General features: G+C 48.0%; 1 protein-coding gene across 8 annotated transcripts in view; it reads right to left on the bottom strand.

Moving 5' to 3' along the window:
* Positions 1 to 877: 877 nt before the first annotated feature.
* The window catches only part of NDNF (neuron derived neurotrophic factor), a 29193-nt gene continuing 4751 nt past the window's right edge, over positions 878 to 25319 (bottom strand). For 4 of the 8 annotated variants that reach the window (XM_069799783.1, XM_069799618.1, XM_069799631.1 and 1 more), the window contains 3 exons: positions 5020 to 5217; positions 3852 to 3976; positions 878 to 2939 (listed from right to left, as the gene is read on the bottom strand). In XM_069799783.1, coding sequence (XP_069655884.1) covers positions 1546 to 2939; positions 3852 to 3976; positions 5020 to 5217 — 1717 coding nt within the window. In that variant the 3' untranslated portion in view covers positions 878 to 1545. Of the gene's footprint in view, positions 2940 to 3851; positions 3977 to 5019; positions 5218 to 7216; positions 7498 to 7576; positions 8517 to 24032; positions 24154 to 24294; positions 24549 to 25319 lie in introns of those variants that run through there. The other 4 variants (XM_069799864.1, XM_069800096.1, XM_069799703.1 and 1 more) reach the window with 4 other exon arrangements.

Below are 25319 nucleotides of genomic sequence, written 5' to 3'. Positions count from 1 at the left end.
GAGTCTATCTTTGAATAAGCCCTGACATCCACTGCCTGAGTGCTGCGGACTGATGCATATGATGGGACCATGAAAAAAAGGTCTCAGTTACCTGTCCTGAGGCCCTGACCCGTACTATAATATCGGGACTGAGGCAGTATGTATCCTGCTCTTAGCCACTTGAAATAGGGCTGGTCTAGTTGCTTCTCAGAAGTGTGTTTTCCATGAAGCAGCTCTATACAAGTTTTTGAGTCAATGAAGGTGACGTGGAAAAATAAGAAAATTTAGAAAAGATGAGATCAAGACATTTAATATTTAAAAGAAATCTACACAATGGAAATAACTGCAATTTAAATGAAAGTACACATTTTTTTCTTAGCACTACCGTTCTTGTCAATGGAAAAAAAATAATCCTCTCAGCTTATTATTACTGCAGTCAAAACCAGCAGCATCCAGAAAGCAAATGTTTTCAATGATAATCTAACAAAAATAACAACTGGTTCTCTGGCATGTTATTTGTTTGAATTGTATGGTCTCTCTAGCTCAGACTGCGAGCTCCTTGCAAAGCACTGGCAGCACTCGCAACCACGATGAAACAGGATCCATTCTCACCCAGGACAAGTGAAGCTCCTCTGTGCTGTCCTGCTCCTCTAGTGCTTGTATCACTGTAGACCCAGACTACGCCACAAATACCCCTCCTTCAATGGCCTGCACTCTTTTGCAGATTTTAACTGACTCAGTAACATCAGTAATACTACTGGACTTCAGTCACCTTGCCGCAAAAGATGAACAACAAGAGAGAGGTACATCCTAGACGAAATTAGTTCAAGTTTCAGAATGCCTCCTCTGTCCCCAAGTCTGTTTGCCCCCTTAAAATGTCAAGAAAAAAGAAACAATATATAATCTAATATTTTTAATTTTATGTACAGGAATATAATGTTATGGCAACTTTGTACATGAAATACATACAGTATTTAAACATGAAAATCAGCTAGGTAAGAATTTACATTAGCAATAAAACTGCTTCATGTGCAGCCCAGTTAATACTTAGTTTAGATCTGTATTTTGTTGGGGAGAGATTTTAATAGTTTACAATCATAGAAACATAAACATTTAAAACAAGACTCTATAAAATAATTTACAGAAACCCTACCATCTACACTGAGAGAAAGGGTGTACATCTGTGAGTTTTGTGTGTGAATAACAAGGTGGACGAATGATGTATCTCAGCCTTTTAAGTATAAAATAATTTAGAAGCAGTTCATGCAATACGGAAGCAAAGGAGTGCCAGTTCCTTCGAGGTTTCCTGCTACCTTGGACATCTACTGAGCATCACATGTGGGTCACTGGACACATGATAATACCGTTGCCAGATGCTACCAGAGAGCACCAGCCTCAGTTCCTCCAAACAATTACTTATGTAAACATAAATATACAAGTTGATATCTTTTCTACACAGTACAAATACAGGTCACAACTTCTCAGCTGTGCAAGTAGTCAATCCGTATACTTGGAAGTAGGATAATGTTCAGACCGGAGTTCCATATATTTCTATGTACAGGGGCACTAACAGAACTTCCTCGTTTTCACCAATTTGCTCTGATATTTCACGGAGTGCCCGCCGTGCCCTATCACGTAAACATCCAGCAGGTAGGACTTGCCAGGCTGCAGACCTCTGATTGTCTCTGTGGTCACTGCTTTCTGGATGTTCTGGCTGTGGAAGTATTTACAGAGAACCTTTTCCGATTTCTTCCTTGTATCTGGACCCAAGCACTGGTTCTGCTCTCTTTTCTTCTGCTCTTCGTTGTAATTGTCATCCACTTCCCTTTTGTAGATGCAGAATTTGTTTCTCTCCTGCGTGCCCAGCCACGCCACTGTGACCGAAGAACAAGTGCGGAGTTTGTCAAAGGCTTTGATTCGCGTATCTTCAGGAAGAGAAGGAAACGACTGCTTGTTAGGCCTTGTTGTAGCCAGGATCTTCAGCATAGAAGCACCTTTTTTGCTTCCTTTCAGCCTAATGAGATACTTAGCTTTTGCTTTTCCCCGAAGCTGAAACTGCCGCACACCCTCCACGTTTTGAGACAAGAGAAGTTTTCCATCTCTTCTAACTTGGATCTGAACGGCATCCAGGCACGAATGAACAGAGAAGGTGACTTTTTGGTGAGATGAAACAGGAGCAAACCGTAGAAATTTGGCTCCCTTTCTCTTGATGAATACATCTGTAACTTTGCCATCCTTCAGTTCGACTGTTTTCTGTTTAGCCTCCTCCTTCGTTCTGGCAAAGGTGCCAATGTATGCGGTGCTCATGTTAGTGTTGGTATTTACTGCAAACATGTCAAAGTAGTACTGCGTATCGGGCTTCAGGTCAGACACTGTGAAGATGTTCTTGTTCCCGATACAAACTTTATGCAGGTCAACTCTTGGCTTTGAGGACGTCTGGCGTCCAAACTTTGATGATGATTTTAGGAAACCACGTTCTTTGCCAGAGTTGTTGTCTGAGGTGAAGCCAAAATGGGCAAAGTCAAATGGACTGAAATCCAGACCTGGTTTTGGAGCCATCATGAAGGCATCATCAGAACTGAGCTTGGCTTCAACAGCACAGAGGCTTTTGAAATTGTGTTCTTTATTGATGACTATGCAATACTGAATTGGCTGTTTCAGTAAGGAGGCGGTGGGACTTGGTTTCCACGCCAGCGTCACTGTTGTACGTCCCAGAGAAGTGACATCGATTCTGGGATCATAAGGTAATTCAGGATAAGGTTGGTCTGACTCTGGAGTAGTGGTTGCGTACACTTTAAAATGTGTATCTTTCTCTGTCGATAGCAGATCTAGTTGGTACAAACCAGATGGGGAACTAGAGGACACAAAGTACTCAACATCATTGCCTTTGTAAGAGAACAGCTCTGTGCCTTCCTCATTAGTAATCTGCTGTTTCTGTTGCTCAAGAGGTTCTGGTTCACCTAGATTACAAGCGAAGAAAAACATTTGTACAGACACAATCTGCAAATATGAGAAAATAAAACTTCTACATAAAATACAAAAGTGAGATGAAAAAGGAAGGTTTTATCTTCTGAGGAAGATGTAATCAATACTTCCATCAAATCAGAGAGGGAAATTGGTTTGGCACTCAGGTTACAACCAAATGCAACAGAAATTGCACCTGATCAGTATTAACGGAGTCTCGTGAATGGTAGCTAATACCTTCCACTAGAGTACTTCAAGCACCCAACTTGGAGATGCCATACAGTTCCCCAGGGGGAACTGACTCCGCTGCCTGTTTCTGGACTTGTGCCCTGAGCTTTGGCCCTCTGAGTCACGCTAAAATTTTGTGCCTAAATACAGTGGGGGCCAAAGGTGTGTATGCCATACAATGTGGTGTGTATGACATTTTAGCACTTGTGTGAGAGGCTCTGGAAGCCAAAGACCTCTTCTCTCTTGAGTAGCAGTTATATGGCTATTTCCAAATAGTCTCCGTGTCTACAGACCAGTCCCCTCAAAGGGGCCAGCTCAGCCCTGCTGCAACGCCAGCCCTGTCTCTCCAGTTCTTATCTTGTGTACACAGCTCACAGCAAAGCCTCCGTGAAACCGAGTTACTCTGGGCAAACAGTTTGTTGTGGCAGCATCCCGTGCACTCTGTAACTATAACCTCAGCTTTTACTTTTACTTTTTACAGACATTTTCCTTGTCATGTTGCTACCTGCTGCCAGTTTCCTGCACAACAGCAGGACTGGGCCTGAAGATCCAAACAGCAGATCATAAAAATGGGCCTGCTGTGAGATTTGGCATCTCACTGAGACTGGTTTGAGGCAGCTTCGAATCCAGGAGAAAAGGAGGTCTCTGAGGTGCAAGGACAATAATTGATGGTTTGTTACCTGAACCTTCTCCACTGGCTTCCTCTGGGAGCTCTTGCACGCTCAGTTTCCACTCCAGAGGCGCATCGCATGGTGTCACCGTCACTGCCAAGGGAGTGTTGTCCTCTTCAACTACAAAGAAATACCTAGGGGAAGGTTAACAGACCCATATGTCAATAAATCCTGATGACAGCCAACTGGCAGGGATGGATGTGACATGATCAAGGTTGATCTTAGTAGGGCAAGAAAGACAAAAGCGTTACTTCCAGGCAAGCGTGTGCAGAGGTAATATGGAAAGGCCGGTGGGCAAGAGCTAAGGAGGTGGGGGGAGTCATCGTGTCGTCCCCCCCAGCACAGCAGTGCTGAGTTCACACTTTGCTTGTCAAGACACAGCAGAAGGGTTTCTGGCCTCCTGCTCTCCCCTCCATCAGCTTCACTTTTTACCCCTGCACTAACTATATACAGTGTAAATGGTCACAAAGGTATAAATGAGGGAAACGGGATCTTCCCTGGAATTTAGGGATATGCTCTTCAAAGCAGGACACACATTTTATGCTATGTACAGGTAAGGGTCCTAGAAGCACATATAGTTGCATACACATTCAGCTGTCCTCCCGCAGTCCCCCAGGCACTACACGACATTTATTGTAAAATGTTTCTCACCGATGAAGGCTGAAGGAGGTGTATGCTATGAGGAGGAAGGTGGCAATGCTGGTCTTCCCTGAACTCTTTGGAGCCTCAGGTTCTTTCCCAGTCTAACCTCACTCAGTATTTTCTGACCCATAGGGTCGAGGTTGGGAAGTGGGGAGTTCAGACCAGACTAGCTTACACTGCTTCTTTAAAGCACAATATAAAATAATGAAGAGAGACAAGTGTGGTGGGGTAAGCCTGTAGTTTCTAATTTCCTTCCTGCTCCCTTTGCCTCCAGACATGGTTAGCGGCCCCACTTCAGGGAACTTCTGTGGTCTGTGGGAGCTCTGGGCTTATCCCAGAAATCAAATAAATTGGATAGACGCTCAGCCAGGGAGGCCGGATTGGGATGGAAACTCGCATAGTTACTTACTTCACCAGACAGAACACTGGCATTTGTATTTTTCTGGTTTGGATCCAATTTTTATTTCAAAACACCCAGCAAATAAAGCTAGTATCTTCGAAGTACAACTTCCTCACTTGAGCCAGACAAAAATACCTTTTAGGGGTGTCTCGGAAGAGGTAGCTGCTAATTTCGGCTCCATCTGGGATGACTGATGAATCATGAAAAAATGCTTTGTCCCGGATCTGCATTTGAAAGAGCTCCTCATCTCTGGTAGGTAACTTCTGGGGCCTGGAGCTGAGTGGCAGCAGCAGCAGCAGCAGCAGCAGCAGCGGGCAGCGCAGCAGGAGCATCCTACAGCAACGACAGAGAGTCCCACCTGAGGAGGGCTGCACCACACACAGCAGGAGCTGCTGCCAGCTTGTACCACACTGGTGGGTGAGACTGTGGCGAAGCACCGGTTTATTCATGACCCGCGGTCGCTGACTCAGCTAGCTGCAAACTTGTGGGCTGGCTCTTGTGGGCTGGTTTACTGCTGAAACACTGGCATACCTATAACAACATCACATGCACTTTATGTTTTGCAGGCACCTTCGCTGTACTGCCATACAAGCAGTAGGAATACATATTGTAAGGACTAGGCTCGCATCATCACAGCACTTGGATAAAGTATGTAAATAAGATTTTTCCATCTTGAACTGTAATTGAAAGCAAGCCCATGCACTGGTTGCAAATTGGTATCTCTCCTTCTCATTAACGAAGAGCAAAAGCCTTCCACATACTTTGGTAGAGCTACAGTTTGATGTTTTGCCATAGCAGAACTGGACATGGGAGCTAGAGTAAGCACAGAGCAGATGGAGGGTACATAGACTTCATTTTCCTTAGGAGATTCTGGTTGGGCTTCCAACAATCCTACGAAAAGTATTTCCAGTGAAATTGTTCTTTATAAAAATAGTGAATTAGGAAAACATGTGATATAAACCCACACATATTCAAAGCACATTGGTATTAGCATGCAATTCAGCAGGGCTTAATCCTCAAGCCTGATGGGAATTGCAAAACACAAAAGCAGAGAATCCCTTACAAATTAGGCATAATAATTCATAATCTCAGCCTTTCATTATTATGTCTACAACTAGGTCAGTAATGACTACCCTAACATATACAGTGGGACAGGCTGGAAATCTCCTTTCAGTACAGTAGATGATCTCATATTTAATGGCTCTGGTATGGGGGGGTGGTGGAGGGGAAACAAAGCCCATTTCTGGTATGAGTACAGTGAGTTTAAATTGTTAAATGATAACATTTTTTAAAATTAGAGAAAAGAGGTTTAGGCCATTACCTAAACTGTGTTAGCCACTGGCTTTAGGGAGAAGCATGATAAAAAGCTGAGCTGGCAGTAACAGTTTTATCTTCTTGTTACTTGGCTGAATGTGCGGTCGTGCACCGCTCCTTGTACTGCACTGTAAGTTAACCATGGCTTTACAACAAACTATTTCTTTTTACCTTTAAGATAAAATCTGCTGTTGAGATTGGGGGTTTCTTTCCTCTCCACTTGACCTTTCCCTAATATTTTACATAAGGATAGCAATCATAAAGCTCCTTGCGAAGTGGCATGATGTAGTCTAAGCCATAATAAAATTGCTCTTCCCCTTCAAGCACTTCATGAAAACATCAACAGGCGGCCCAGAGGGAAGCCCCAGCAGCCTCCTCCTTCCCCCTCCCATGCCTTTACCTTCCAAAACCCCCAAAGGAGCCACTGGAGGCTGGCGTGGTCAAGGCATGGGACCCTTCTCCTCACCCCAGCCCACCCCCTCTGGCCCTTTGAGAGCTTTCAGCAAGACCCACTCCCTGGCAGCCCCAAAATACCCGCGTGCCCCTTCCCGCTCTCCTCTTCACAGAGGCAGGAGCCCAGCAGCCTGCCAGCCTCTGCCCCTTTTCTCATCACCACGTCCCTGCCAGAGCTCACTGTGGGTGCCAGCATCCCAAACATGGGAATTCGCCGCAGACGGCATGGGGTCTCGTCCTCTTTTTCACCCCCAAGCTCCCGATAAAATCTTCCCAAATTCCCCCTCCCTGCTGCCTCCAGCTCCCCTTCTGCTGTGCACAGAGAGGAGGCTGCAGCATCTGCCTGTCCTGCAGTCCGCCCTGCTCCCAGTAGGCTACACACAGCCATCCACATGTAAGACAACAGGTCTCCTGACATTAGCAAGGCCCACGGAGGGCTATTTTTGCCCTCATATTGCTTCCTCTGCCTCTAACATCGTTGTTATTTAATTGCTCCTTCCACCAATGGCGCAGGTTGCGCCTGCTCAACCCCTCCCCTCCTTTCCACTGCCCCTGGCCCCATTACCTCAGCTCATGCCCGCCCCGCTTTCTGCTGTTTTCTCCAACTCGTGCTGTCCAGCTCGGTTCCCGTCCTTCATCTCTCTATTTTCCCACTGAAACTGATGATGCAAGAGGGAAGAGATAATAGTAGCAAACCCCAAAGTAACCGTAAGCCACGAGTGACGCATACTGAAAACTCCCTCGCCAGGATGCAATTTTATCTTCGCCTCCTTCCGCTCGTGCCTTCCCTCACACCAAGGGCCACTACGCCTTCCTCAGCTTTCTCCCTCCCTGGCCCGCCACATATTCCCATATTTGCAGCCAGATCCTCCCCTTCCTGAGTGAAAAAACGCAGGAAAGATGAAAGCGAATGCTTGAGGTTCACCTGGCAGAGTTTACCCTGCGGTCGTGTCCCAGGTGGGCATGGAGACCCTGGAGAAATCCCATGCTCCCTGCAAGCGAGCGGCAAGTGTGCTGGAGAGCCCTGAGGCGAGCTTGTCAGTCAACGGCCCCACCGTCTCGCAGGGAAGCCCTGCCTGTGCCGAGGCTACTGAAAGTTATTTTGCAGTTGGAGAAGGCTGCGCCCTTATTTGTTCGGCAATAACCCAGCAACAGCAACACACGGCCGCGGTTCCCTGTTTGCAGGGCTTGTTAACGCTTCATCTCCGGCACTCATGGGTCTCAAATTATGCGCTTCGTTATTGTTTGGGATGTTTTAATAAGAGATTACTGCAGTGCTCTGCCCTATGGAAGGGAAAGGAGTAAAGGGCTTTACCTAAGACATGCAATTGCTACTTATAGTTAAACCCTGATTTAGCTTTCACAGGGTTTGTCAAAATGTATCCCAACCGGGTCCTGACTTAGCTTTTGATGACAACAGACATATTTCCTCAAATTCAGACTGAAGTGTTGATACTTATCAGCAAAGTTAATGACATTTGACCTTTTGGAGCAAAGATCGTAAGTCAAAATACTTGCTGACTTGAGTCACCAAAGTCAGCAGAAACCTCCTCTCACACCAAGTAGGATGAGTTTCGTGCACTCTAACACACTGTTTATTGATTTTTCAAGTATTATCATTGGCCAACAGGGAAGACATTCTTTCCAACTTAATCACAACAGTTACAGCAGATTATTTGGTTAGGTAAGAAACTCTGACGCTTTCTGCAGACAGCGTCCTCCACATGAACCCCTTGAAATTGCAATCTTGTATATTCCCATAGTCAGTTCCAGTGCAATGTAACCTCTATTAAAATAAATGATTTTTGATTATAGGACTACCCAGGCTAAGCTTCACTTATTAAATAATTTCACAAGCTAATTCACTTAAAAAACTCCTGTAGACAGCGTTTCTGTCCCCATTAAGAACCACAGTGTAGCGACAAGGCACAGATTTGTCTCCAATTTCTTTATCTAATTGTAAAAGCATTTTGGCTCTAAAAATTACAAAAGACAGATTAAGGTTAGTTCTGTGATCCCTGCCCAGCCTGGGCAGGCAGCACCGGCCCATCCCATACATGAAATAGCTTGCAAAGTTGTCAACTGCTACTGAAAAAGAAAAGTTTTCAAATCTTTGTTGCTTTACAAGCAAATAGGATTTTGAGTGCTTTCATTTTCACATATGCAACCTCAGGGGCTTAAAACGGGCCCAATTTTCATGCACAACACTTCCAAGAGCAGGACACCTCAACAGCAAAGAGGCATCCAAAACTCACTCACAGTTTTTGCAAACTGTGCTGTCAGTGTTAGACCATCCTTTCGCACCAGTTAATAAACAGATTTTATTTTTCACAGTGCACTCATTATCATTTGGCTGAGTTTTAAGCTAAATCCTCTATAGTTTGCTCATGCAAAACATCAAGAGGAAAGCAAAAAAATCATTCATCCTACGTTCCTTTGTGAGCAAGTTAACTGCTGGGCAATGACTCTGACAGAGTCCCTCAGAAAATGCACTTGCTAGATGCGAGCACGTGAATTCATGCTCTCCGACCCAGCCCTCGGAAATTTCCAACAAACGATTTTCTTGTCTCTGCGTGCTGTGCTCCAAGTCGGTTTCATTTTTAGAAGCCAGGTACAAGCTGAGGCCTAAGCACTTGCACTGTAAAGCCATACGTGAAATATGTTGCGTGAATTTTTATTCTCCAGACTATGCCACCTCCTAAATGCCTTTTATTCCCTTTTCTACAAGTTCGTCTTGTTTTCTTTTCTTTTAAACTCTGAGTCAATATTTTATTGATATATTCCTGCTGACTGGAGGGATTTGCCTGCTGTTTATCACTGAATTTAAGAGAGCGCCAAAATAAACAGTCCTAAGTGAAATAATAAGCACCGTTCTCCTTCTCCAGGATTGCAAAAGTGCCCTCTAATGGCCCATCTTTACCTCTCGCTTTTTCCCCAAACTCTAAACGGAGCCTTCAGTCCGAGCGCAAAGGTGAACCTGCTGCCCTGTCCCCCCTTGGGTGATGCCGATGCCGGCTGTGGCGTTAAGAAGCAGGGACAAAACTGGCACCCCTGGTCCCCAGGAGGTCACTCCCTGGCACAGGGGAAAGGGATCACTCGCCAGCCCAGCTGTGCCAGGATGCCGACCTTCCCAGCATTGCTAGAGGGAGGGGGATCCCATGAAGCAGCTGCGAGCACGGAATGAAATGAGAGGTAAAAACCCGCTGCAGCTTGCAGGGACCAGGATGGCGCACGCAGATGCCAGCGGCTCTGGACCACCACCAAGAGCAACACTGAAAAACGTCCTTGAGAAAATAGAACTTGCTTGCATATTCCTTCATTTCCAAAGAAAGGGAAAAAAAAGTTTTCTTTTCTCATTTTTTCCCCCCTTCTCTCTTCCCCACTTCAGACTGATCCACTTCGGGGAACCACGCTGTGAGCAGGGAGCATCCAGGGGGTCCCCATCTCCTCCCAGGCAGGGCTGCTCCCAGCCCACCTTCCAGCTGGATGGGGCTACCCGGTTTTGCTCGCCATCCGCCGAGCCTGGGCAGGCTGAGCGATGCCGGGGCAGTGGTGGTTATGGCAGGTGGCCGGGATTCCCTTTTATTTTAACCTGGAAGGCGGCTGTCTTGTCACCAGGTGAGCAGCTCCTGGGCTACACAAACACTCTGGTAGCAACAGCAACGCCTTGGAAAAGGTTTACTTAATGAACCTATATGTATTTATCTAAATAGATCAAGAGATGCAAAATGTGTGCTGTACATTTGGAGTGGGATAAAAATTATTTTTAACAGCTCAAAATTTGCCACCTTGCCAGAGGTTTCGGGTTTTTTTCCTTCAGAAAGTATAAATAAACAAAAGCAGCAGTCTGGCCATTTTCTAAGTCTGAACTATAAGCACATACATGAAAATTATCACTAAATCGGATCATAGATTTTACGATTACAGTTCATTCTTATCTTTTTAATGACTTCCACTCGGGCAGTGAGCCTTACCCGACCTTTCCAAAAATCCCACGTACACAAGCCCTCTGTCCAGCCTTTAAGACCTTTGTGTAATGAACTTCATCTATATGAAAGGCCTGCAAATATCTAGGTAAACTTCAATTATAAGCAGAAACGGTGAGGATAACGGGATTTGCAACTGGCTTAGGTTCTGAGTCGGGGGACAAATTAGCTGGAGCTGCGGCAGCACCTCGCAGGCTCTTCCCACAGGCTGGGGGATCAGTGGGGTGGGCGCATCCTCAACCAAAGCCAGAAACAGGCAGCCTCGGGGGCAGATAAAATCACCCCATTTTTTATTTTGCCGATCCAGCCTACACTATTTTCTGTCTGCCCTAAGCAAGCCTTTTTTTTTTCCAGCAAAATATAGCAGTTGCGCAGGGTGTACCCCACAAGGTACCAGAGGTTCCCCACTTACATCCCAACACAGAAATCCCACTCAGCAAGCTAAGAATCCATTTTGTTTGCCTGTTTGGGAGCAAAGCAGTTGGGTGCTCCTGTTCGAGTGTCATTGTGCATTTATTTCACGCACAGACACACGCACTCACAGGAAGGCTTGATGTCACTGAATATACCTACGCTCCGTAAAAAGGGAGCAAGAGTATTAGATTCACCACGTGCAATGCCAGTACTATTCACAAGTCATCTTCAAGTCCCTTGATCTATGGAAATCATTTGATTTACTTCTCAACTGTCTGCAGGTCACAGAGACCTGTAAAGGATTTACAATAACAACAACAAAAAAAATAATAATCTGGGTTTACTTGAAGCAAATGCATCTGGAATAAATAAACCCTAATGTTTAATTACAGAGAGTGGAAAGTGCATGACTGTAATTTAGTGAGGATAATTTCAAGGCACTGCCTGCCACAGTGCTTTTGTGTCGCATTTCTTCTCTTTTTATTGTATGGATGGTTAACTTTTCTTCCTCCTTACGTCCTATTTTTAAACTCTGGTGTGTTGGGGCAGGGGGGTGTTGGTTGTTTACATTACCCACGCTGCATCTCATAATAAGTCTGTAGATTTATTGACGTGATTTAAGTCCAGCTTCGGAAAGAAAAGGGCACTGTGTGACTTCTTTGACTTATTATAGGAACGCTGCAAGTAAAGAGGCCGTGAGCTTTTCCATTATACACTTCATTTCCACAGATATATAACACAAATATATGCACCTCAGCATACAGAGTTAGCACCTCAGCAACAGAGGAGTTTAAAAGCACCTACCAATTTCAGTTGTAATATAATTAGTTATTTTTAATGTGCAAACAAGGAAAAATAATGCCTTTGAAATTTTAAGTATTTACTGGGAGCTGCTTGGTTTGTTTGTTTAGGGGGAGACCAGAGGGGAAAAGTGAAGGCCTGCCATTTAATACGTACTATTCCCTAAAGGATCTGGAAAACGTTTGGTATGCTTTTCATTTGGGTTTGGGGTTTTTGTTGGTTTTTTTTTTAAAAAAGCAGAGCTCTTGAAAACTTGTTGTCTGGTCCTGCCTCGTGCCTGGGGAAAAGCACGGGCCACGCAGGGCCGCGGGAGCCTCGCCGGGAGCTCGGCCAGCTCAGCCCCAGCCAGCCCCTCCGCTGGAGATGTGCACCAGCCTAAAGCCTTTCCCTACGGAACGGGGCGGGGGGGGGGGTGAGGAACGCAGCCCCAACAGGGACACAAGGGTGTATGGCTGTCTCCATGGATTTCAGAGAGGAATATTTTTGTGTAGCACCGCGGCCGGCTTGACGTGGCAGCTCCTGTTGGCAAGATCGGCTGTAACTGGGAGGGCAGGAGCATTTACGGACCTGTAATCCATGGATTAAAGCTCCCTAAGTATGCACAGACATGATGGACTATAATGGTGCCTTTGAAGCATTTAGGGTCCACCGTGTCAATAATCTGTGGATTAACCGACCGCCTCTTGCAATTCCAATTCAACCTGTGATTTTCCTTTGCTGGGAGTATTGTTTTAGCAAAGCAAATCACAGTAGCATGGAGAAAAAATTAAGAAAGTATGAAGAAATAAGGGTACGTTTCCACCAAATCTTAATGAACAACAGTGGCAACGAACTACAACTTAGGGGAGAGGTTAACTCCGAAGGGGTAACGCTGTAAAATGCAGAGCTGTCTCAAATTAGACATGTTGAAAAGCAAACATAGTCAGGGAGATATGGTATCAAAAATCAAATTTTACATGGACTATTTTGTTTCTAAACTGAGCCTTATTTATTTTTCCACTTTTAGTGGAAACAGATTCAACTCTGATTACATCAAAATCACCATCCTGGAGCTGGTGGTAGCTGGATGCTTCAAAAAACAGCTGAGCCAGGAGATGCCATTTGGGACACTTGAGGAAATGCCTCGTAGTTTTTCTTTTTTTAATCAGAGACCACATACCAGCGCTTCTGTCCTTCACAGCCATCTCGACCCATGCGACTCAGCCGTGAGTGTCAAAACCAAACAAACAGCGAGTCCCCAGTGACCTCTGTTACAATGCTCAGTTGTTCTCTCATACCTCTCTCCTGGCAAGGGGATGGCAGCGGCACGGGAAGAAGTGACGTGCCGGAGCACTGGATGGCAGCCAGCTGGCAGCTCACCCCCCATGCCGAGCTCCACTTCGCCTGGCCACTCCGGCACGGGCCACCCTGTGTTCTTACCATCATACCTGCTCATCCTCCCAAGCCTGTACAAAATCCCCAGGTGGCTGGACGTCGCTCACGGAAAGAGCAAGCGTCACGGGATGGGTAACTGGTCCCAGCTCTTCCAGAGGAAAATCTCATGTCAGACACCCAAGTCAGAGCAGGAGAATTTCTTCCAGAGTCTCCAGCAGGGTTTGAGCCCCATATGAGAAATAAGATAAAGCAGAGAAATCTTAGTTTGCACAACTCCAGGCCATTTACGATAACCAACCCTGAATGCCACACAGCTCTACCACAAATCTTTCATCGCAAGATCTGGAGGTGTTTTATAACAGAGAGTAATTATTATCCCCTTGTTACAAGCAATAAAAGTGGGGCAGCGACATTCCTTGTTCAAGGAAATCCCAATATAATCCCTTCCTTTAATCATAAAACAATAGCTACTTTCCTTGGCCAAGTCATTCTGCCTTCAGCAGAGCTCTCTGAGTGTACGTTACTGTCTCTCCATAATGAATTTCAGCAAGAGGATTAGCGGGGAGGAACACATACGAACAATTACAAATTACAACCAACACAAGCATGTTGGTATTTGGTACGGAGTTTCCCACTGTTTCTCTGGAATACGTCTGAATGACATTATGAGCAAGTGCCCTTGCCAAAACCCACGAGGGACAGGGATGACTGAAGTGTCAGAGTATGATAAAGAGCAGGAGCGGAACCAGGGTCCGTGCATCCTGCCGTCGCATCCTCAAACCGCCAGGGCTTATGGCTGGAGGTCAGAAAGACCTTCGGAAAGCGCTAAAACATAAAGACAAAGTCATGAACTGCATTAACTACTGAAGGAGTTAAAGCTGCTTGAGCCATTCCTCGGGCCTGGGGAATACCCCTCGCCCGGCAGCTGCCCGTGGCCAACAAGGTGTTTGTTAAAGGGGAGAAAATCAGGGGCTTGCGCAGGGCAGGGGGCTGTGGGAGAGGCAGTGACAGGCGAGGGGCTGCGGGTCACCAGCGCAACTTGCAGGGCAGGAGCAGGGGGAAGCCGAGCCTCCGGTGGCTCCAGCAACAACCGGAGCGCTCATGTTTTGCGGAGAGCTGTGCCGTGAGCATGCTGGAATTGCTTACGCGCTTCTTCCCTTCTGCTTTTCGGTAGGCGATTGAAAAAAGGAAAATTGCTGACTACTTCAAAACCCCTTTAAGTGCACAAAGGCCGATTCCCTCAGCTTCCATCAGACATGCAGTTTTCTTCAGCGTCAGGAACACCACCACACATGTACGTAGGATTACAAACCACAGCCAGCCCCAGTACATTAGTATTCATGCCCACTTCCCGACCTCCGCACACACAGTTTTCCTGCAACAGCTACTGAGAAATTCTCATTTGCAATTTTACCGTATCTTCCTTTTTACTGCCTAGGGTTTCTCAGTGCTTCCAGGCTAACCAGTAACGACCAATAATGCCTGCCATAGCACGGAAAGTAACAGCAGCAGCTCGCCAGAAAGCCCTCTGGCAGCTGGAAGAGCAAAGCAAGACAGCAGCACCAGTGACAACCCCTGTTACGGTGCTGGTGCCCAAGAGCCGATTCTCCGACCCTCGGGGAAGCGACTGCATCCCTGCGCTGCCGCCAGGACTGCGTCCCACAGTGGTTTGCAGGGGAGGTGGACCTCTCGGAGCAAAGACACAGCAACGGGAACTCAGATAGAAACTGTAGTGGGCATCTGGCACCAACTGCAATTGTAAGGTTGGATTTGAGGTTTTTTCAATCCAGGAATGCTCATAGTTAACTAGGTATGAGACAAGGAGAAAATACAATTTATATGAACAGGGGAAAAAAAGTTATTTTGATTTTATTCTGTTCTTTCCTATATTTTTTCAATCTTATACCTGTGCTGCTTTTATTTACACCTGAATCATGTAATCAAGGTCCTCAGCTGTCTTCAAAGAAACCATGACTTCTTCTACCAAACTGAGAGTCTAGCCCATATTACTTTTGACCACATTAATACACGTTATGCTGAAAGGTGATCCCCCCAAATTTCCAATTCCTTAATTATCATCAGAATCCAAATTTTTCTGATTGAACTTACTGTCCAAAAACTGATTCAGTTTTCATATTATCTGCCCTCAGCTTTAAAGGTATGCAAAGGAAATCTTAGGCCCTACAAGTCCTTAATGAACCCTTAAGGTGCTCTCTCATAATGATTTGTTACGTATCAGAGTAATTCAGACACTGTGTCTCATTTTCCCTAGTTGGAAAAGGGTTGCTGAAAATATGTAAACATTTCTCAAGTGTTTGAAAATGGAAAGTATCAAATGTAGTGCTAAAGATATTGATATTTACATATTTCTACCCGCGCGCTCAGTGTTAGAGCTGGCAGACCTCAGCCACAGTTACAGCAGCAAAGACTTCCCAAGAGCCAGCATAGATATCATCCCCCACACCGATCCCCACCGTCCGTCCCTAGAAAGCAGCACACGCAATTTCTTAGTCACACCATTAGCTCCGGTGACTTCCTCAGAGGCTGCGGTGGCTGAGAGCACAGGATGGCCCATCACAAGTGAACCACATCACAGGGAGTATGGTCAGCCTCACCACTTCTCCTGCGTGTCATTCAGAAAATTACCTCTTTTGCATGCTCACTTCTATACGCTACTGGGGTAGGTCCGAGAAAAAGCAGGAATGCTCACGCTGGCTAAATTTTGCCTACCAGCATTTATTTCCTTAGCATCCTGCTTTAAAAAAGACACAGATTCCTATAGAGGGCAACTCAGTAAATTAGTGAAAATTGTTAGTGAAGAACGTTAGCGGCACCAAATTTCTTGATGCAGCTACCTGCAGTCGCCCCCCGCGGTGCCTGACACTTCCCACCACCTCCAGAGAAAATCCAAACTTCTGCTTCCCCCAACGGCCTGACCTTTGCATGGTGAGGTGGGAGAGATTCATCCCACCCAGACCCATGTGCGAAGGCTCCGGCCCCCATTTCCTGATCCTGCCGCTAGTCACTGGGACAAATGACGGCAGCAAGCGCGCCCAACGTTCGTGAGGGAGTGGGGACCCTCGCAGGAGGAGAGCGCCCGTGTGGTCTGGGGTGGTTCCTAACGTTACTCAAGGGTGTTGCAGAAGCACATGAAAGACTTGGGACAAGTGTGGCCAGGCACCGGAGGAGCTACGGACCCATGCAGCCCGCATGGCTGCCCTGAGCTGCTCAGCGGGCACTGCAGGGCACTGCTCATGGAGCATCACTGAACATCTCTAGGGCTAAGGAGCCATGCGATGGAGAAAGGATTCGCCTCCAAAGGGCAAAATGGTACATGCCCAGAGAGATGGTGAAGCACGGCCACGGAGATTGCTGCCACAGGTGGGCCTACAGTCAGAGCTGACACACGCATCTGTCTGAAGAGGTTACAAGACACCATGAGTCCAACCACAGCTCACGAGCCACCGGCCCATCACACCAAAGCAGGATAGGAGTGTTTGGGAGCTGCCAGTCTTCAGGGTGGCCTTCTAACATGTTTTGGGTTTTCTAAGCGGTGGACTTCTGTCTTTCCCAAGTGCAAAAAGATGGGTGCTCTAAAGGGACGTGCCGCAAGAGTTTCAAACCTGCCAGGGTCAACTGCAGAGTTGTGATAAGGGATCTCAAAAATCAGACTATTGAAAGGGTCGGTTTCAGCTCCACTCTACTGCTGGGCCAGTGTTTATTTGTCCAGGCTGGCAGGTGAAAGGTTAGTTCTTTATCTAGTTACTGTGAACAAAAGTGGAGGGAACACATACAGGCAGATAGGTCAGACTGTCATGGGTGAGCGAACATCCAAACAACCCCAAAACCTTCAGGCCTTCTTACAGTAACCATACGTCCTCAGTTGACAGCAGGGAAAAGAAAGGAAAAGAAAGGAAAAGAAAGGAATTTCTACATTCAGAGATGGCTGAAACGTGTGCCAAGGGCATTTTTCCTTTCCCAAAGTGGGAAGACGTGGTGAGAGCTGTGCGTGGGACCCAGCGCTGCCTTCTGGGGGTGTCCCTCCACTAGCGACTGGAAATGGCTGCGAGACCCTTGGACAAAAGTTACTGCTAAAGGACAAAGTGTCATTTCAACATCACCGTTAATATCACCTTGTAAAAACCAAAAAGCCGCAAATTCAAGGAAGCATCTGCTCTTTGGTGCTTTGTCCCCTCAAGGCATTTCAGCAAGCCCAAGAGGTTTGGGCTGGAGCCGAGCGGGGAACTCTACCCACGGGGATGATGCCCCTGAGTCCCGTTTCGATCCCCACGTGCCCAGTTCGCCGAGGGCCACAAGTTGGGGTCTGCACAGTCCCCGGCTGAACAAAACCACGCCAAGCCCGTAGTGCCAAGTGGGGACAGCCATGAACCCAGTGAGCAAAAGGTTGAGCCAGAAGCGTGTTTTGGCCTACCAGAAGTACATCTCGCTGACGCGTATGAAATTTGGCATTTTCGAGTTAAAGCCCTAATTGCCTGGATTTTCTCATAAACGCTTTACAACTGCTTTTTCTTAAATGAGTGGGAATTAGAATGTGCTCCGTAAATTAACATAGCACATTTCTTTCCCTGGGCCTGCCGCAATGCTATCACACACTTGCAAGAGATGTCTTATAGTCTTGCTTTAAAATACCTGCCTAATTCAAATGTTAAATCAAGTTAGACTTGTTTGCATGATGTGGAAGGGTCTTAAAACCTACTTATTTTTCCTAGTATGAATTTTTTCGACTATTGTACTGTAACAGGATTAAAAAAGTTTTAATCGACTGACATTAAATCTTCCCTGCAAAATTGTAACTTTAATACCCCCTAGGACTATTAGATTTTTATTCATTATTTCTCATTACTGAAAAATCAGTTTGAGAGAGCCCCTTGGGTCTTCCCCAAACAAGGGTAAGATCCTATTAGTCCTACAAATCATACTCAAGTAAGTAATTCTTACCCAGGAGAATAAGCCCCCGGGGAATTAAATGCAGATTCAGTAGCCAAAGGAAGAGAAAGAACGGGGACTAGAAACCGTTAACGCTGCTCACTGATGTTTTTCTTCGCATCCAGAGACCAGCTGGCAGCTCCGAGACACTTGGCTTTCCCGCACCATCATCATCCCGATCTGTAAACTGCTTAATTTGCATCAGGTTTCTGGATTTCAAAATGCTGAGGCACGTTTAGACTGTTTGACTATAAACAAATTAGCGGTAAATCTGCTGCACCTAAACACAGGAGAGAGAGAGAGAGAGAGAGCGCACTCACGTCTTCGCGATATCCTGGTTGCTTTGTAAAAACCATCTACCCTGCTTAATAATCCCTGCAGACGTGTGCGAAGAACCTGTGATCCCGTCACGCCTCCCGCCTGCCTCCCCACCAGCCTTTGCAGCAGGAGCAGCAGCTGGTCTGGCGCTGCTCTATTTTGGTACTGAGCAAGTTAAAAGTGAGAAAGATGAAAAGCATCATTTTTCTCACACCCTAATAAAGTTTCAACCCCTTTAAAGTTACTTTTCCGTAAATAAAAAAAATAAATAAAAAGAGAAATACGCTCAATTAGGCGAACAATGCTTTTCCCCTGTAAATCACAGGGGAAGTGTCGGCCTCGGTGGTGTGTCACCTTGTGAGCGTGCGAGGGTCACACTGAAGGGGCACTCATATCCGGACCTGCGGAGGGGGGAATGAAGTAGGAAAGATAAATTATTGCCTTTTGTTTTTCAGATTTCCAGGTGCTCGCAGTAAGTACCCACTGCTTCTTATCTCAGCTGTCACGCAAGCAACAAACATCTCTCCAACTACTGAATTTAATTACCCTAAACCCAGAGCAGTCCCGATTCGGGCCAAAACCCGAACAAACCTGCATGCTCTTCAGCCATCTGTGAGAAATGCTGGAAATGCTGCTGTTACCTGAACGCTCGCCCCTGCCTGGGTGGAAGCACACAGCCCACCGAAAGATGCTGGGCACAGGATTCGCCTGCATCCCTCTGGTAACTTGGGTATATTTTTGTTTATCATCGAAGCAGTCGTGGACTGGGGGCTGGGTTCTCAGACCGCTCGTGCTGCTGATTACTCGAATGGCATTTAAAACCCACCCTGTAAAACATCCCCCAGAAGATCATTGCATTTTTGGTGAAGTTACAGTATCAGCTATCTTGCACATGAACTGAAAATGACAATGCTTTGCCTGCTTCTGACGTGTCCCGTGCGACCACCATGCTCCCTGGGGTGCAATCAAAGCCATCTACGCAGCCACAAGATTTTTGGCTGGTTCCTGTTACAGCTTTGTGTTAACATTTATCTTTCTCCCATTCAGTGGGTGTCCTCGCATACTACAAATTAGAAAATCAATTCTAAAAGAGCAAACTTCTTTTTAATATTTACTCTCTCTCTCCCCCCTCTTAATTTATTTCCAGCTTTAAGCACATTCTCCTGGAGTTATGATTTATTTATTACCCTGGCCTATTTCCCGATCTAAGGGCAAATACTTCCTCTCCTAATGACATCTTGTTAAAGTTTTCAAACATACCATCTCCTCACCCTTCAAAGCTCCCTCCATCCATCCATAAGCATTAGCTTATCTGAGTCGTTTTCTCAGGCAGAAACTATCCCTGTTTGATGAAACAAAGATTTTTGTCGCCAAAGTAGCGTATTCTCAGTCACGATGTAAAACAAGGAGTGGGGAACACAGCTTCTGCACTCTGCCTTTGCTCCAAGGCAATGCTCACTCACTGCACCGCTCGTTATTTAGCAGAGCTCAAGCAGTACTCGAGTCCCTTCTCACTGGTCTTACCTAAAATATTCTCTTTCCTTTAACATAATTCTTATTGTTATTATTTTGACTTATTCTCCTTTCGCTCCTGCTCGTACAGTCAGTGACACCAAAATACAGAGCTCAACAGCATTCGGTATCACAGCGGGTTCTCCGACAGCAAGGTAAACATTAATCTTTTGGGCTGTCTGTACGCTCTCACACAAGCCTCATACTCCAAACGTGTACTTCTTAATATCTAATTAGTCGAGGTTGTTGTCCTCGATGCTGGCCATTCCTACCAGTATGTGCACCCTTTTGTAAGGACTTGCAAGCTCGTTCTCTTACATGAAGGAGGAGGCCCTTCCCTCTTTCAGTCCCATCTACCCTTCTCCTCTGCATTTTATAATCAAACAGAAAAAGAAAGCAAAATCTCCACCGTTATTTTAACTCTCACAAGTGGCCGAACTGGTAGCCCAGAGCAGCTATATAGTCCTCCACGTTAATAACATCAGCCCCTTTGAATGCACCGAACGAGAAACGTGCAGTTTTCATTAGACTGCCCTTAACGCAGAAAACGTGCACGTTCCGCAAGGTCGAATGGAAACCCGCCATCTCTGGTGTGTCCATCGGTACAGATTAGTAAATCTGCCTCCTGTGAGAGCAAGCTGGGGACTGAAAAGATAAATACCCACTTAGTAAAACAAAATAAAACCAGCTCTAGAAAGATCCAAGACCCTGAAGGAGGACTGAAATAGCCCCTTGAAAATAGTGAAGTAACGGCCTTACAGTTTTATTATTCGTATAAAGTTTAGTGACTTCAAAATGAATGCGAAGCCAAACAAGACTTGTTATCCCACTAAAATCTGTGCTGTAACTGAAGCCAGTACCCAGATGTTCTGTGGTAAAATCTGCCGCTTCGCTGCATAAAAGCACCACATACCCTGACGTACAGTCCTGGCTTGCCTTTATCCAAACCTACTTAGATTCTGGATTATTTTTCTAGCAATCTTTTAAACTGCCATGGGAAGCATAAAAGGTGGTCTCTTACAAAACCGTTTGGTACCAGCTTGAAATGTAACCATTTGCAGAAATAAATCAGGATTTCTTTTTAATAAACTGTTTACTACCAGCCTTTCAGAACATAAATTGTAGAAGAAAAAGCAGGGTCTGAGTTTAATAAACATCTCATCTTTTTATATATATTAAGGCAGAAGACCCTGGCATGCTTCAGAGCGAAATGTCCAGCGAACAGGCTCCATCCAGCCCTACCGACGCCACGGGACGGGGAGCAGAAGGCCCACCGCGCGGCTGGAGGCTGGAAACCCCATTGCGCAGCCAAGGTGAGCCCCTGCTCCCCTGGCACCATTAACCCACCCACGGCAAGCTTCCGCTCTCGGGGCACCTCCCCGGAAAGGGTTCATCCCTTCATTTTTAAGGGACTTCTAAGGTGGACAAACCTTAGGTGGACAGACCTTCTAAAGAGGACAAAGCAGACTTGAAGACACCATTTCTGCCCCTAACACGCGGATTTGGCATATGAGCCAGGGTGCTTCGGGGCAGCCCGGGCTCTTGGGGTGCCGAAGGAGGCCCTGGGCTCCAACGAGCGGGTTGTGGCGCAAGCTGAGCTGCAGCACCCGCCCTGCCCGCGCCGCTGCATCCCCAGCCCAGCTCGCAGGAGGAGGAGAGGCGTGCTGGAAAAAACTGCGGCAGATGGGCCGGAGCTGCGTGCCGGGAGCTTTAAACGTCGGATGAACGCCGAGTATGCGGTGAAGGCATTCGAGCCGAACAGGGAAGGCAGCACAGGCGTTACGTGATTTTGAACAGCTTGCTTGACAGTTTGCACCATATTGTATTTATAAACATTGGGAAAACCTAAATGCTTTTCCTTGGTGTTTCCGAAGTAGTCATCTGCAACAAAACAGGCACGCGGGGCAATCCTATGCAGCTCTGCCTGACCTCCGTGACAACCTTCTTAAAATTAAAAAAAAAAGGGGGGGCCCGTATTAATCTCTGTGGGATCAGCGTCCTACGCGGCATTCAAATTCCTTCTCAAACTGTGCATCTGATCCAAGCCCTGAACTCCTGCAGGGGGGCTGGGGTGTGAGGTAACCCGCCGGCCGATGACGCCAGCAGCACGTCACGCGTGTGCCACTGCCTGCCAGGTGTCCCTGGATGGGCGCAGGACACGCGCGTCATGTTGCCTCGCCGGCAGGGCTGCAATGACACGCTGCGGTGCCCACCCTCCACAGCAGGAAAATCAATGGGTTTTCTGTCCGGGGCCGCGTGGAAACAAGGACAGCGTGATGCGCCCACGGTACTCATCACGGAAACGCGACAAGGCTGAAGGTATTTTTCAGACATATTCTAAAGCTCCTTCAGATTAAGAGGGGCTCGTTACCTGCCGAAAGTCCACAAGGAACAGGTATTGTTCTGCTCGCAACAGGATGAAACACAGTCATGGGACCCCAAATACATCCATACAGTACCCACACGTGGCACTGCTGCACATTTCTGCTTTATCCCATTTTAAATGCTTGAAACAGAACGTTAAAATCTCTCAGCGTTTTAAAAAGTCCTCTCCTCCTTCAAACATTAACAAGTTTTAAATTCTAGACATTACTGTAAGTACTCACAGAGACTTTTAGTGGTACTAGAAAGCTGACCTCGGCAGCTCTCCTCTTGCAGGTATGCGTTTTGCTACGAGGTAGGAGAGTGAGGCCGGGAGGATGAGGCATTCCTGACAAGAAGCAATCCAAAATGCCATTCCTAAAATAGCTAAGAATCAGCTATTTTCAAAGTAGGCTGAACAGAATCACAAAGTTTTTCTCCCTGCTCCCTTACAGCACGGCCAAGGGTGCTGACGATGTCTAACGCCCAAGCGCTATTTTTACGGAAACCAGGTTATGGCCAAGCCAGTGGTGCATTGCCAGGGTCACTAGCGTATCAATCACTTGCCACCAACCGCCCAGGGAGGAATTCAGCCTCAAATCGCTCTTGTCTCTTTCAGTTTCACACAGATACAACTCCACCGGCTCGACCTAGCGTGAAATCGGCGCACCTAGGCTGGAAGCCCATCCTAAGACGGCGCTGGATGGGGCTGCCAATGCAGCCTGACTGTAGGATGCTCCGATGGAGACACGGTGCCATGCTTGTGTCACTGAACGTCACCTGGTATCTGCTCGCAAAGAGCCAGCCGGGCCAGGGGGATCCGTGTATTTACGCTGAGGACCTTGCCTCCCCCCTGAGCTCACCTCCTGCGGCTCAGTCAAGCCACAAAAACGGCGATACTGTTTAAGCGTTTTAATTAAAGATCGTAACTAGATGCTAACCAGATCCTTTGGCGGGAAGGGAAAGTCCAAGGGACGCTACAAGCTTCGCAACCCGCTCTCTGAAACCGGCCTTACAGAGGCTGCCTCGCCCACGTAGGTGTCCATCGGGATGATTTCCAGAGCTGCCCTGGGCTGCACGGCACGGACAAGATCACGCTCATCCCTGGCACCAAGCTAACCGGTCTGAGGAAAGCAGGGCACGTTACCGCTCAAGTGTTAAATACACCCAGAACAAAACTGCTCAGAGAATCGCTGCTTTTCAGAAAATCTGCACTAGCCTTCAACTGTGAAGATTTAAATACATAAAAGTTATATCTGCAAGTGATTAAACAACGCTTTGTAGCCATTGTCTCCGCGCTGTCGAAATAAAAACACGACCCAAGCTGCACGTAGCAAATCTCAGCCCTTCCATCCCACCGTTGAGTTTTCCATCTACTTTTTTTAGTAGCCGTTTTTTTTTTCTTTTTTTTCCCCCTCGAAAACAAAGTATGATCCTAGCGAAGACGGAGCCGTCGCCTGCCTGGCACATACACACTCCCCCCCCGCCCCCCCAAGCTCAGCGGCAGCGCCCGGCCGCCGGAGGACGAGCCGGGGTTCCCGGCGGCCGCGGGCTGAAAGAGAAGAAAAACGGGGAGGAAAAAAAGAAAAAAACCCCAAAGCTCGAAGGGGAAGGGGAAAGACGAGGAAGAGGAAGGAGGGGAGGGGAGGATCCGAGAGGGCTGCCTACCGGCAGCATCCCGCAAAAGCCGCGGCGGAGCGGTGCCGGGACGAGGGGCTCGGCGCTGCAGCCGCCAGCGGAGGGACGGCGCCGGGGTGGCCGCTCGGTGCGGCGCGTCCCCCCCGCTCCGCTTTACCCCAGGGGTCCCGCAACCGCCTGGGGGGTTGGGCACCGCGTCCCTCGCCCGCCCCGACGGCAATCGGACGGGGGCGGAGGGGGGGGAAGCTTGCGCGGGCGGCCCCGCTCCCCCGCCCCGGTGCCGGTGGCTTACCTTGCGGCGTCCGGTCCCGTCCCGTCGTGTCCCGCCCGCGGGGGCGGAGGGGGGGGGCTTTTTTTTTTTAGGGGGGCGGGTGTTTACCTAACTCCCCCGGCTCCGGCGGGGACGGGCTGCAACGGGGACTGTGTCACGCACGTCCCTTCGCGCTTTATAGCCCCTTCCCTTCCCCACTCCTCCCCGCGGAAAAAAAAAAAAAAAAAAAAAGAGAGGAAAAAACCCAATAAAACCCAAAGAAAAGGAACCGGGAGCCCCCCCCCCCCGCCGCCAGGGACACCCACCGGGGCGAGGGCACGGCCCCGACTTCGCCTACCGAGAGGTACGGCGGGGCGGCTGAACCCCGGCAAAAGTTTGCAGGAGGTGTGTGGGTGGGTTGGGGGGGTGGTGGGGGTGCGGAGGGGCGCGGAGCGGCGCGGAGCGGCGGCGCCCGGCGCGTCTCGCTGCTGCTGCCGCCGCCGCCGGGGCGGGCAGGGGGTGCCCCGCGGGCGCGGCCGCCCCCGCCCCGCCCCGCCACGGCGGGGCGGGCCCGCCGGGGGAGCCCCGAACTCGCGGCCCCCGGAGGAGGGGGACACACACACACGGAGTGCCCCCCCACCCCGCTCCCCCCCAGGCAGAGCCGCGGGGGGCAGCGCCGCCCGGCTTTGTGCCGCCCTCGCCTGCGCTGCGGTGGTGGGCTGCGAGAAGCTACTCAACATCCATCTTGGAAGTGTTATCCTGCTTGGAAGTCGGGACTCGGGGTAGGGGGGGGATAGGGTAGGCGGTGGGAGAAGGGGAGGGGGGTGGGCAGGGCTCCCCCCTTCTCTTTTTCACGCAGCCGCTGCTCGAAGGGTTTGGGGTTTCGGGAAGGCTGCGGAACATCCCAACGGGGATGGACGCGGGAGAGAGGGCTGGAGAGATGGTCAAGGATGGGGGAGAAACGGGATTTATTAAACCCTCCCGCAATTTAGCAAATGGGTCTCGAAGCTGCGCGTGCCACCTCTCGTGTACCCCCTCGTTAGGTTTTGATCGGGGGCAGCTTTTGG

The sequence above is a fragment of the Haliaeetus albicilla genome, chromosome 1 (assembly GCF_947461875.1).
Source record: "Haliaeetus albicilla chromosome 1, bHalAlb1.1, whole genome shotgun sequence".
Lineage (NCBI taxonomy): Eukaryota > Metazoa > Chordata > Aves > Accipitriformes > Accipitridae > Haliaeetus > Haliaeetus albicilla.
The sequence above is the reverse complement of the archived record's forward strand: the minus strand, read 5'-3'. Positions and strand labels throughout refer to the sequence as shown.